This window comes from Phyllobates terribilis, unplaced genomic scaffold, assembly GCF_046119375.1.
Source record: "Phyllobates terribilis strain yellow unplaced genomic scaffold, ASM4611937v1 Scaffold_2__4_contigs__length_985480577, whole genome shotgun sequence".
Classification (NCBI taxonomy): domain Eukaryota; kingdom Metazoa; phylum Chordata; class Amphibia; order Anura; family Dendrobatidae; genus Phyllobates; species Phyllobates terribilis.
In genome coordinates this window covers 749,533,107-749,547,105 of record NW_027362762.1, presented here as the reverse complement: position 1 = coordinate 749,547,105, position 13,999 = coordinate 749,533,107, and the positions used below count along the sequence as shown (strand labels likewise).

Genomic DNA, 13,999 nt, shown 5'->3' with positions numbered 1-13,999 from the left:
TGTAGGGGGCGCTGTGGCTCATTTAATTAGTAAAGCCCATCTTTTACTCTATGGATTGATTGTAGGGGCTTGCTTTGCTATTAAAATGACTGAGTCGCCCTCAACACGGAGCACTGATCACAAGTCGAGATATTAAGTGCTCATGCATGTCGAACCCATGCTGGAAGTGGAGCTGCCAGGACCTACACTATATAGGATACAATATATGTATAGAAGGTTTCCCCATAAATATTTAGTCTTTGATCAATTTTCAATTAAATCCAATTTAAACAAAAATGCTTTTGCATCTAGATATTGTTACTTGTTATTGCACCCCCTTGTGTTTGTTTGTTTCACAAGGTATCCAAATATAAGTGCTGGTAGCCGCACATACTCAATAAGTCACACCATTTGGGATCTCTAAATATTTGTACAAGAAGCCAATAAGAATATGTGAAGGAGCGTCATCTTGCCAGCACCGGACGCATTAGGTGGATGTTCTGAGAAAGAATCAAATGAACACTAGTGGGCGCCATAACTAGTAACGGCAATATCTCTAAACCCATTTTATTAAAGGAGTCCAATGGAAGATGTCAAGTTTTTGAATAATGAGTAAATTCATATTTAATCATGCATAATCTTTTAAATTATTAGTGAGCACATATATACAATATGTATATGCCTTTTATATGCCATTCCAGGTAATCCGCCACTTTCCAACCCCTATGGAGATCCTAATTTATCGCAGCCTATAATGCCACTGCAACAGAATGTGGCAGAGTTGTTGTTTGTGAAAACCAGTTATGTAAAAAAAATCATTGAGGACTGCAGCAACTCTGAAGAGACCATCAAACTTCTACGATTTTGTTGCTGGGAGAATCCACAGTTTTCCTCCACAGTTCTCAGTGAATTGCTCTGGCAGGTGAGAATCAATGGACTTCTGTACCACTGGGAAATGATTGGAGCTGCTTGGGATTACGGCCTGGGCTTCTGAGAAGGCAGATCAGTCCTTTTAGCCTTTCTCTACACTTAATATATCAGTTACTTTAGGATACAGGATAAAAGTTACAGTATAAAATCAAGCATATTGATACAGGCCAAAAGTGTTCATTTTGGGGTCCGTGAGAGTATACTTACTTTTTCTCATTACTGTAGATGGTTTTCATATTTCTTTCAACCCTTTGTCAACAGCTATGCAGGTCTTGTAAGAGTGTGTTGTCTGTTCTGTGAGTTATCTGTTTCCCCAACTTTTCTTTTCTATAGGTGGCATATTCTTACACCTATGAGCTTAGACCCTACTTAGATCTGTTACTCCAGATCTTGTTGATTGAGGATTCTTGGCAAACCCATAGGTGAGTACTTTTATTAAAGGGAATCTGTCAGCAGGTTTTTGCTATGTAATCTGAAGACGGCATGAGGTAGGGGTTAACACACAGATTTCAGCAATGAATTTCATCAAGCTGCATGTTTTGTTTGCTAACAATGATTGTTTTTGCACCAGTAACTTATTACGGTGACTAGCTGGTGTGTGACCCTTGGTCTGATATGCCCCCTTCTGTGATGGGCAGCTCGCAGTCTATGGACATTATATATACAGAGCCAGGTGTGCGGAGTTGGCTTTCTCAGCTCAGTTTCATTGCTATATCTAAAAACTGTGACAACAGGCGCACCCAGTATTCTAAGTAATACATGGTTGGATTCAGCTTCTCTTTGCCAACATCAGGCTGCTCTCAGATGAGGTAGCAAAAACCTGCTGACAGATTCTCTTTAAGCGTTTGACCATATTAAATAATAAAACATCTTGTTTGCTAGCCACATTTTTGCTTTGTGAACCGCATCACTGATGACCTTTTCTGTCTTTAGGATTCATAATGCACTTAAAGGAATACCAGATGACAGAGATGGCTTGTTTGATACCATCCAGCGCTCGAAGAACCACTATCAGAAGAGAGCTTATCAGTGCATAAAGTGTATGGTGGCTCTCTTCAGCAACTGTTCTGTCGCTTACCAAATACTGCAGGTAAGGAGGTCTTGTCATTTACTAGAACCGGCTGTGGAATATGGGCCACATTACATGCATGTAACGTTATTCTATACAGGGAAACTGTACAAAAGTCAAATTACATAAGTTAAACCTTTTTAGATTTTAGTAACTACATGTTCCCTTATACAGCTTTAACTCTTTGGATTATGAAATATGTATATCTACTATTGTTCTTTCATGACTGCAATATTGGTGAGAAATATAATGCTTTCTGAATAGACAATTAAATAATATACATGTACTGGTGTTTGACACTATTTTAACATTTAATCGTAATTCTTCTTTTCATTTCTTTAGAGTAATGGAGATTTGAAAAGAAAATGGACTTGGGCAGTGGAATGGTTGGGCGATGAGTTGGAGCGCCGACCTTATACTGGCAATCCTCAGTACACCTACAACAACTGGTCACCACCAGTACAAAGCAATGAAACCTCAAATGGCTACTTTTTAGAGAGGTCCCACAGTGCTAGGATGACTCTTGCGAAGGCCTGTGAGCTCTGCCCGGAAGAGGTAAAGGTTGCTTTTATTTTGATACAGAAATAAAAGATCTAATTTTTTTTATCTCATTAGGTACTGTATGTTTGTATGTAAAATCTCTTCATTACATATTGTAGGGTAACCTACACCTTATTCCTTATCATCTTGCTACTCGATGCAATACCTTATTGATGCGTCAGATTAAAACGTTTGTTTTATTCTCCTATTAGAAAATTATCCAAACAGCAGATTATGTATTAAATTAAACTTAAAGTGAAGAAGACAACATTTCAGCCCTTTAATACATGTCTGGTTCCTTGTCAGCATGACACATGTGCAGGATCAAATTTTTGCTGTATTTTTTTGGGCATAGTTAGAGAGTTAATAAATCCTATAGTACGCATGAAAACATACATTACTAAGTTATCAGATAAATCCGTTCCTTTCTCCTCCTGAATGTGCAACAAAATGTGTCTGCCTCTAGGTCCTCAGTCCATAGACTCTTACAATCACCAACTGAAATCTCCTATCTCAGTAATGAGAAAATCTGTCTACACTGAATTTGGACTATACAGATTTTGCCCCTGAATTGAGAGTGAGATCAATCCAGGAGTAGAAAGAAGCCGATTTCTCTAATATAATTACAAAGTTGCCTATTTTCATGCATACTATTGACTTATGAAATAAAAATTAAAACAACGGTTACACTTTAAAAAGATCTGTTAAAACTGAAAGCTGTTGCTACTTTTTTGACCATGATATTCTGTTATCCCATGTATAAAGTGGCCATTTGACCCACACCATTGTCCCTTCCCCTTTTGGGGGGGGTGCACGTAGTGTACTGGACACCGTTTTAGGCAAAGTTTGACTTTAGTAATACTACAAAGGAGTCTGCTTCACACCAAAGACTCAGGATTGATTTCTGAGAATGTGGTACAAAGCTAATATGTTATCAACATGGTTCTATGGTGAAAGCTGCTCCATGTTATTTCCAAATAAACAGCACAAAAATTCTTGCACACTTTAGTCTAGGGAATATTTTTGCATGAAATATCAATACTTCTGAATCAAGCAAAGCTTTTTATCACCTAACACGAATTTATATTAAGCACTACTAACTCTACTAACGTTCTACTAATAACACTTGTCATTTTGCTTTTCTATCTGTATTTTGATGCCTTGGTATTCAGGCATGAATGTTTTGTGTAACTTTACTTGAAATACTTATATTCTTTATGGCGTTGATACGCAATCTCCAATGGACCCCACCTGTTGGCTTATTCTGGCTGCAGACATCCGCTTTCTGATATTTTCACAGTTATGATGCATTAAAAAGCAATACTGGTATTGAAAATAGTTTCCCAATATAAGAAAGCAAGCGCAGCTTGAGAATTGATAATAAGGTTCATTAAAATGTAATGTATGGTGGGCTTCAGAAGAAGGTGCAGCATTATGTAAATAAACCAAGAGCTGATTCTTCTGGCTGTAACATCTGTTGAATCGAAGTTGGTAAACTTGTATATATAAAATACCACTCTTGCAAACTTTATAGGAGCCAGATGACCAAGATGCTCCTGAGGAACATGAGTCCTCCCCTCCAGAAGATGCCCCATTGTATCCCCATTCACCTGGTTCTCAGTATCAGCAGGTATAAGATGAACTTCTATTTCTTTCTTTGTTTACTGCTGTTCTACCCCAGGTATAATACATCCCGGTATTTTGATGTCATGTTTCAATGAAACAAGCCACTTATTTTTCTATTATAAACAGCTCATTAGCTTTTTAGGATGAAACTAATATCTTGTCATTTACAGACTTTAAAGTCTCCTGACCTCTGACAGTATGTTTAGGTCGGCATGATTGGCCACATCCTACACTCATGCTTTAGATTCAGTTTACTTACATTTGTTATATTCACATGGAACCGAACTTTATCGCAAAATTGTGGCAAAATCAAATGGAAATGTATGTTTCTAGAAAAGTATGCATTTGCAGCACCACAGAAATATTAGTGTTCATCTGGCTGTCCCCTAAATTACTTTGTCCATCTCTTTAGTCCCCTTTTATTAGACAAGGGAAAGGATCATGCTATTTAAGTAGATATGGATAGTAATACATACAGAGAGTATAGATTGTCTTTTATTGCTGTGCATGTGTTAGATGCTTTGGCATGAATGTTTGACGTTTGTAAGATTTTGCTGTGACGTTAACAAAAAGCTGATTTACTGTCCTTTTAACATGAGGGCCTTTAATTTCCAAAGGTAGAACTCACCCACGTTTTTCAGTGTTAATTTATTAACAGATATATCCCAAAATTGTGTACCCATATGAAAGTGTAGTTTGTCTATGCATCTACAGTGGTGCTTGAAAGTTTGAACCCTTCAGAATTTTCACACAAGTCCTAATTGTAGAATCAGATAAGAGTTATAAATATTAAACTGTCATTTTTCTATAGAGGAAAATGAACCAATATAATGCCTGAGGGGCAAAAGTGTATGAAACTTTCACTTCATCTTCCAAATATCTGATACTAGCCTAGAGTTTTCAAATTAGGTGTTTATTTAAAGAACAGGGATTTAACACCTGTTTGTTCATGCTATGATGCACTTCCACAAACGAGTTTTCTGAGGACCTTCAGAAGAAATGTTGCTCATTTAGGCTGGAAAAGGTTACAAAACTTCTTAATAGTTTGGACTCTACCAATTCAGTCACAGATTTCTTTACAAATGGAGGTAATTCAAGACCATTAATACCATCTCAAGCAGTGGTCAACAGACAAACCACTTTTAAGATCAAGATGTCTAATCGTCCACATGGTCACAAAGGAATCTAGGTTAACCGCTAAACGCCTTATACATTAACTAGCTATTGAACCCGTTCTACGCCCGGGTGGCGAGCATTTATATTGGTATATGGCTTCCATCTTGTCATGTGCTGCTGCCATCCTGCTCCCCCATCCTGTCATGTGCTGCTGCCATCCTGCTCCCCCATCCTGTCATGTGCTGCTGCCATCCTGCTCCCCCATCCTGTCATGTGCTGCTCCCATCCTGCACCCCCATCCTGTCATGTGCTGCTCCCATCCTGCACCCCCATCCTGTCATGTGCTGCTGCCATCCTGCACCCCCATCCTGTCGTGTGCTGCTGCCATCCTGCACCCCCATCCTGTCGTGTGCTGCTGCCATCCTGCACCCCCATCCTGTCATGTGCTGCTGCCATCCGGCACCCCCATCCTGTCATGTGCTGCTGCCATCCGGCACCCCCATCCTGTCATGTGCTGCTTCCATCCTGCTCCCCCATCCTGTCATGTGCTGCTGCCATCCTGCTCCCCCATCCTGTCATGTGCTGCTGCCATCCTGCTCCCCCATCCTGTCATGTGCTGCTCCCATCCTGCACCCCCATCCTGTCGTGTGCTGCTCCCATCCTGCACCCCCATCCTGTCGTGTGCTGCTCCCATCCTGCACCCCCATCCTGTCGTGTGCTGCTCCCATCCTGCACCCCCATCCTGTCGTGTGCTGCTCCCATCCTGCACCCCCATCCTGGTGTGTGCTGCTCCCATCCTGCGTAAACGCTTGAAAAATGCATGTATATCCGCACCCCATGGTCCCCAATGGCATTCCGCAATTTCAATGCCCATGCTGCGGATTTTTCCGCAGCGTATATGCTGCGGTCAAAAATCCGCAGCATGTTCATTAATTTTGCGGAAGCGCAGCGGAATCAATGTGCGGATGGTACCCAAGTCTGGATGAGAGGAGACTCTCATCCAGACCTGGGTACCAAACAACCTGTAAAAAAAAGAATAAAATAAAGTTTATACTTATCTTCTGATGTTTTCCCTCCGTCGCGCTGTTGTCTGAAGGACCTGCCACGTCATTGAGTCATGTGACCCACCACATGACTCAATGACGTCACCGCAGGTCCTGCACACAACAGCGTGAGCCGCTCAAGCCTCCGGACGGGGCAGAGAATGCATCAGAAGGTGAGTATAAACTTTATTTTTTACCATTCTGAACAAGTTGTCAAGCACTTTTCAAAGTGATGCTTGGAGAAGTGCTTGATAACCCGCATGCGGAAATGCATGCAAAGACGCCTCACAAACGCTTCTACCTGGCGGGAAAACCGCATGTAATATCCGCATGCGATTTTCCCGCCAGGGAGAAGCGTAAAAAATATGCTTCAGGTCCGCAACGTGGGCACATAGCCTAAGTAACAACATAGTTTTGGCCATTTTGCTGCATCTGTGCTAGGATGGCTTTCCTTCACTGATGGAACAATAAATTAACATTTTGTCTTGGAATTTGCTGGAAAAAAAATCAAAACATTTGTCCTTGAGCTGAATCTCAAGGGCGCGTAGGTCATGCGGCAAGACTATGACCCAATGTGAGCATTCTACAAATGGAAAATTTTAAAGTTTTGGAATGGCCAAATCAAAGTCCTGACCTTAATCCTATAGGAATTGCTGGTGGGTTTTCTCCCATGAGCTGCTCTCTTCATGCCCTTCCACAACATAACATAGTTGAAGCTGTTTTTGTATGGATAAAATTCCCCCAAAGTCAATGTGCAGGACTAATCAATTACTGGAAATATTTATTTATTAGTTATGAGCGCAAGTGCTCATTACTCGAGTTTTCCTAGGGAGCTCGGGTATACACAGAGCATGCTCGAGTGACATGTTACAGTTAGCACGCTTAACATGCGCTAAACATGCGGCCGCAGGGACTCAAACATGTCATTCAAGCACCCACGATTCTCCTCATACCAGACCACCCTAGGCAAACTGGATTAACGAGCACTTGCGCTTATAACTATTATGCGTTGCTTTTATATCCCATCATATTCCGCAGCTCTTTTCAAACATGCTCATCACTATCCCCATTGGCACTCACAATCCAAAGACATACTGATGGGGGAATTGAGTGTGGGAGGCAGGGCTGTGGAGTCGGTAAGCCAAACCTTCGACTCCAACTCAGTCTCCCTCATACATGGATCATGTTTAAGTGATAAATTTACTGTAGCACAGATTCATCTCGGCTGAAAGTCTAGACCAGTGTTTCCCAAACCCCATCCTCACGGCCCCCCACAGGTCATGTTTTCAGGAACTCCTTAGTATTGTACAGGTGAGAGAATTCCTGATGCCTTGATGATACTTCAATCACCTGTGTAATACTAAGGATATCCTGAAAACATGACCTTTGGGGGGCCGTGAGGGTGGGGTTTGGGAAACACTGGTCTAGACCCTTAGATCAGGAATAGGACAGACAGTTATAGGATATTTCATAACGTTCCCAAATTCTTATGAAAAAATATTCCCCACAAACTGCATTGAACTACTGTACCCAATTTATTATATATTTTAGGAGTCTGCCCATTTTATACCGACTCCACCAAAATGGCCTCCAACTCCACGACTCCCGACTCCACAGCTCTGGTGGGAGGAATCCCACACACACAAATGGGGAGAACATACAAATGTAGATGTTGTCCTTGGTGGGATTTGTACCCAGAAACCCAGTGCTGCAAAGCAACAGCGCTGACCATTTAGATGGGCACCACTGTAACACCAGCTGCTGAAAGAAATGTTTCACGTACTTTTGCCATTCAGACATGTGATATTTGCTCATTTTCCTCAATTAAAAAAATCTGATACTCGTTTTGTTTGATTTGCTCTTTATCTACTCCTTAGGACTTGTGTGAAAATCTGTAGTTATATGTCAGATTTTACGTGGAAATAAGGAAAATTCAAAATGGTCACAATCTTTCAACCACCACTGCATAGGTGTCTATATTTCCAGGTATAAAAGTATAACACAAACTGATACCCTTTTAATATCATGGAATAAAAACATCCTTTAGTCAATCTAGCTGTTCCATGCACCAGTCCCCCAAGTTCTCCTTGACCATTTAAATGAAAGCACTCCTATCAAACTTTTTTATCTTCTTTACAATATGAGTGCAATATATTTAGCACTGAGTACGTACTTGTAGTTGCTTATTTTGCCCTTCTAATGGGGAAAAAAAGAATTAACGGAGTAGGTCTGACATCGCATGATTAAAACAGAGTAGCTGAATCCTTCTAAATGCTATGTAGAAATAGGAAGTCACTATTCCCTGTATGAGTCATCCTCCTCTTCAATTTCTGACCCAGCTGCTCCATTCCTCCCCCTGCCAGTAACTTCTGCAGTGACGACTCATGCAGGAAAGAGACTTCCTGTTTCTACATAGAGCTTAGACTGATTCAGCTGCTGTTCTCTTTTCCATTAGGTCTATATGATATCTCACGATTAAAACAAAAAACTGGGTAGAACGGCAAAATGAGCAATTGTAAGTACACAGTGCCATATACCATATTTTTCGGACTATAAGACGCTCCTAGGTTTTAGAGGAGGAAAATAGAAAAAAATTGTAAGCAAAAAATGTGGTCATGATGCACTGTTAAGGGGAGGGGGTCTGCTGCTTGACACTATTATAGGGGTAATGTCCCACAATTATGTTAATATCCCCCATCCTGGTATGCATGGCACCCCTCATCCCCCCCACCCTGGTATGCATGGCACCCCTCACCCCCACCCTGGTATGCATGGCGCCCCTCATCCCCCCCACCCTGGTATGCATGGCACCCCTCATCCCCCCACCCTGGTATGCATGGCACCCCTCATCCCCCCCACCCTGGTATGCATGGCACCCCTCGTCCCCCCACCCTGGTATGCATGGCACCCCTCGTCCCCCCACCCTGGTATGCATGGCACCCCTCGTCCCCCCACCCTGGTATGCATGGCCTCCCTCGTCCCCCATCCTGGTATGCATGGCACCCCTCGTCCCCCATCCTGGTATGTCATCACGCTGCACACAAAAAGATAAACAATTATACTCGCCTCCTCTCTCCTCCAACGCTGTGTACTGCTCTGCTGCCGACACTGATCTCACTGTGTGAGCTGTGCATGACGTCACTGCCAAGCACCCTCACACTGAGAGATGCTGTGCCGGAATAGTCACTGCTCCCCACGTTGAGACTTTGTGTATGGAGAACAGTGACAATTCACTCTCCTTATTAGCGCGCACATTGTAGCCGCAGCGCGGCTTCTGCGGCTCTGCTGTCTCATGTGCCCGCTATTAAAAAGCATGAATATTCACTACAACCCATGGGAGTTGATTGTAGTGAATATTCATGGTCTTTAATAGCGGGCACACATGACCGCCGAGCGCAGAAGGAGCCACGCTGCAGGTACAGTGTGCGTGCAATTGAGGAAAATTAATATTCACTGCTCTCCACACCCATGGGCGTGGGGAGCAGTGAATATTCATTTTCTTTAGTACTGCCCCCCCCCTCCCCCAACCACCCCACTTTCCTCCAAAATTTTGGAGGAAAAAAGTGCGTTTTATAGTCCGAAAAATACGGTAATATGAGGACTGCAATATATTAAGAGGATAAAAGCTTTGATGGGTGTGCTTCTTTAATGACAACCAGAAATGCTCAGTTGTCTTCACATGAGACCTGTCTGTCCACAAATTGTGCAGTAGTTCAGGAGATATACGGTACATATTATTTTCCTTGCTCTAACCCAACTCTTTCTACTATGTCTTGACTTAAGATTAGAGGTAGATGTCTAAAGGGAAGCTGTGTTGTTTTTTGTGTTTTTTGTTTAATTGAGAGAGATTACATATGTATATTTTTGCACTTTGGATTTTTTAGGAGTATGCGTTAAAAAAAAAAAAAAATCTAACGTAACTTTTTATTTATTTTTTTTTAATTCTGTAACTGTTTTCTAGAATAACCATTTGCATGGACAACCATATACCGGCCCAGCAGCACATCACATGAACAATCCTCAAAGGACAGGCCAACGAGCACAAGAAGAATTTGAAGGCAGTGAAGAAGTCCCCCTAATTCAGACAAAAGATTAGTGAAACTTAGTCATTTTACTTAACTCCTCCGAGACTGTGCACCCAGGCCTTACAGTCCAACCTTCCTTTGTGTCTGGCTAATATTTAAAACTAGAAGAGAAAAAAAAAACTATTCCTAATCAACTTGGAGTGGAGAGTCCATTCACTGTCTTATCTGCAGAAACTTGCTGTCAATATATAACCCGCCTGCAGTGGAAAGTGTATAGTGTTTTTGTAATAAATGGCCTGATGCTAATGTGTAAATGGCAAAGGTGTATATAGTATATTAATGTTTGACTGTTAATTCTTAAGCAAGATTTTTTTTTCTCTTTTAATTTGGGGCTCAACAAGATACAGATTTACAAAAAAAAAATGGAAAAAAAAAGGAAAACACAAAATCTCTGGGAAAAAAAACAACTAAACTTTAGTTTCTTGAACTATGTGCTCTGCTCAACGAGAAATTTTTTTTTTTCTGCCTCGAGGCAGTTGAATTTTGATGGCAAATAAAAAGCAAAACCTTTCCACGCCAAAACACCGAAATAGTTCAATGTTAACATCTCGCCACCAAGATGGTTTTCCTCTGAGCAACTTTGATGGCTGGTAAACTTTAAATGTTTCTAGTAGATGTGGATAAGTGATCATCTTTGTTTCTAGCGTTCCTTCATTGCCTTCTCCATACTCATAATAATAGTTTAAATATTTGAAGATTCTTATTGCTGTAACATATAGCATGGCTTCACATCAGGCTAGTGTAGCCAGACATGGGGGTTCAGGAGCGGTAATGAGGACTATATGCCATGATCTACAAACAGTTGCACTCTTCAGGGCTTTTTTTTTTGTTTTCTGTTTTTTTGTTCGTGTGTATTTTCTTAGACCTCGATTATTAAGTGGACAGAGAAATTAGAGATAAATTGCACATGTGCCCATTTGTAATATTTGAGAATTGCCTGTGAATATGATACATAACACTTAGGTTTCAATAATTAACACAGGATGGGATGGGGGAGATCAAATATGCAAATAATCGCTATGCCCGGACCTCCGAAGCATAGTAGAGATGGTATTTTGTGTGCTTGTTTTGTTCCTTTTTGGTAAAACTTATTTAAGACACTTGTCTGGCACTTTTCCCTTCTACTGCATCTCAATAAAGTGAAGGCCTGTGACATTCTATGAATACCACTGCCTGGGTAAAAATTGGTGGTATTTGCTCAGCGTACAACATTTCTACTTGAAATTAGTTTTGTTTTGTAGTCCTTAATCAGCTCTGTGAGAAATATTTAACGTAAAGCAGGGACTGAACAGAAGAACTACTGGCTAGTCATACACATTTTAGTTTTCTTTGGAGATAGCGTGAGTTCCAGGCTAAAAATGTTTTACTAACGTCAAACAAAGCAGTAAATACTGTATTTAAGCGAAAAATTGGTAACTTGAATGTGTGTATTTTTTTGGACCTGTCTAAAAACCAAATACTCCCTGCAAACCAGATACAGCCCATCCTATAATATTTAAATATTTTGCTGTTTTATTTTATAGAAATTATTTTGCTGAATTCACAAATAGAATTTGATTTAAGAAGAAATCCTGTTGTGTGTTTTTTCTTATTGCACAAACATTAATTGTATCATAGTTAAATGCAGAATATTATGTTCGATATATTTATTTTTTCAGAACAATCATCCCATATAATAGATTTGCAATAGAGTTGTTTTATACATTTGCCTGCAGGGTTAGTGTATTACATGTACCTATCTATAAACCTGGAATCTACTCATAGCAATAATATATAATAAGCAAGGTGGTTGGGTGCATTGAAAAAGTTTTGTTTTTTTTACGGTGTATTTTTTTTCTTTCTGTATAAATTTTTTAAGTAATCTGTTTTCCCATTCTGCTTTTCATTGTGGTGCTTATCTGTATGCGTATCTTCCTGTTACTCAGATTTTTACTGGCAACTTAACGGGCTGTCCTGCAGACCTACTTTGACTTTCCCACTCCAACCAAAAGTGGGGAATACATGAAATCTGGTCCTTAGGAATCTGTGCTTAAAGGAAACCTTTTTCAAATTGTAATAGTGATATGGCTGTGTAGGTGCTAATCTCTCAATAATAAAAAAAAAAAAACAACTTTTTTTTTGAGAGAGATATACAATGTGCCCGGTCATAAGAAATCTAGTGTACAAGCCAATATGCAAATCAATTTTGAAGTGCACTGAGGGTGTGTCAAGTACAATGACATGTGCACTGTACATGTCTAATCTGGTTTGCACATAGATTCTATTTTGGATTTCTCATGACTGGTACGTTGGATCTCTACAAAAAAAGGTATATTTTATTGGTGACCTGCATCTATACAGTAATTCCATATGTTAATGTACTGACAGGTTCCCTTTAATGTATACGTTATCTTTAACAGGTGCACTTATGTAGTAGAGAAATGTAAAGCCAATATATGGACATGTCTTTACCGTGAAAAGCTGCCTTTTGCACCTGTTTTCATAGATGTTCTCCTTTCAGGACTTCTGCAGTGCCTGCTTCCTATATGTAAAATTAATTTTGCCTATACCCTGGTAGAAGCTGATATTAAACAAAAATCATTTGGTGCTGTCATAAATCTTCACAAAATATTAATCTGGGTATGGTTTATCCAATAGACTAGCTTATCAACTATATTTTTCTATTTTGTTTGTGTATATCTATACAAATTTCCACGCTTTCCCTCTGCTGTTCAAGATGGCACTGTCACATGTCACACTGCTGCTCCAACACAAAAATAATGGGAATTTCATGGTCTCTAAAAGCTTTACATGTACAGTAGAAATGTGCATCTGAATGCTTACTATGCATTTAGAAATGGTACACAACAAAACAACATTCTTTCCATCTGAAGTCTGTTGCTCCGATAAAAATAAACACAGAATAATCCGTCCTAAGAACTGCTATGTTGCTAAATTAACAAAATAAAAACTAATTTGCTTTTGTTATAATTAAAGCTGTGCTTGATAAATTCATTTTTTGTTTTGCAGCCCATTTTGGTGAATTATCTGTCCATATAAGCTAATTTGATGTTTAGCTGCTGGCTGGAGGCCACAATCACAAGCCAATAAAGGGACTCTGTCAAGTTGGGTTCACTTTCAGGCAGCATGTGTTATAAAGCGGGAGCAGCCATGAAGACTGATTATATAGGTTTCTAGAAAGAGCTTATGGTATACCTTGTATCTCTATCTCTGGGCTTATTCGTGGACATTACTATTAGAAACGTATACGCAAATTAATTGACAGTTTTGTCTGTATCAAAAGATTCAGCCAGTTAGAAGCATAGATTTACATAAGTGGCAAATTCTGCCTCATTCTCACCTGCTTAATTGGCCAGTCTTATGGATATGACCAGGAGTAGGTCAAAAAGGTTTTAACAGGGTTATTCGGGACTATTTACATTTTTTTTTATGTACCAAAGAACGAACGGGCACGTAGTTGCCAACTAACCGCCTGTTGTGCCCTATGCTAATATCTGCTGGCATAGAGTGGTCACAGACTACTCCTGCGGGTGATCCAGTGCCTTCTGCTGACACCTAGTTGACAGAGCAAGGGCTTCTCTTCCGCTCTGCTCTGTTGATGGGGGTATGAC

The 13,999-nt window shown here is 40.3% G+C and overlaps 1 protein-coding gene across 4 annotated transcripts in view; it reads left to right on the top strand.

Moving 5' to 3' along the window:
• USP9X (ubiquitin specific peptidase 9 X-linked) overlaps positions 1–13,396 on the top strand; it is a 123,267-nt gene extending 109,871 nt beyond the window's left edge. For 3 of the 4 annotated variants that reach the window (XM_073667273.1, XM_073667271.1, XM_073667272.1), the window contains exons 40-45: positions 681–901; positions 1,243–1,331; positions 1,843–1,999; positions 2,321–2,533; positions 4,053–4,148; positions 10,265–13,396. In XM_073667273.1, the coding sequence (XP_073523374.1) occupies positions 681–901; positions 1,243–1,331; positions 1,843–1,999; positions 2,321–2,533; positions 4,053–4,148; positions 10,265–10,399 (911 nt within the window). In that variant the 3' untranslated portion in view covers positions 10,400–13,396. The remainder of the gene's footprint in view (positions 1–680; positions 902–1,242; positions 1,332–1,842; positions 2,000–2,320; positions 2,534–4,052; positions 4,149–10,264) is intronic. The other variant, XM_073667274.1, reaches the window with a different exon arrangement.
• Positions 13,397–13,999: the final 603 nt, after the last annotated feature.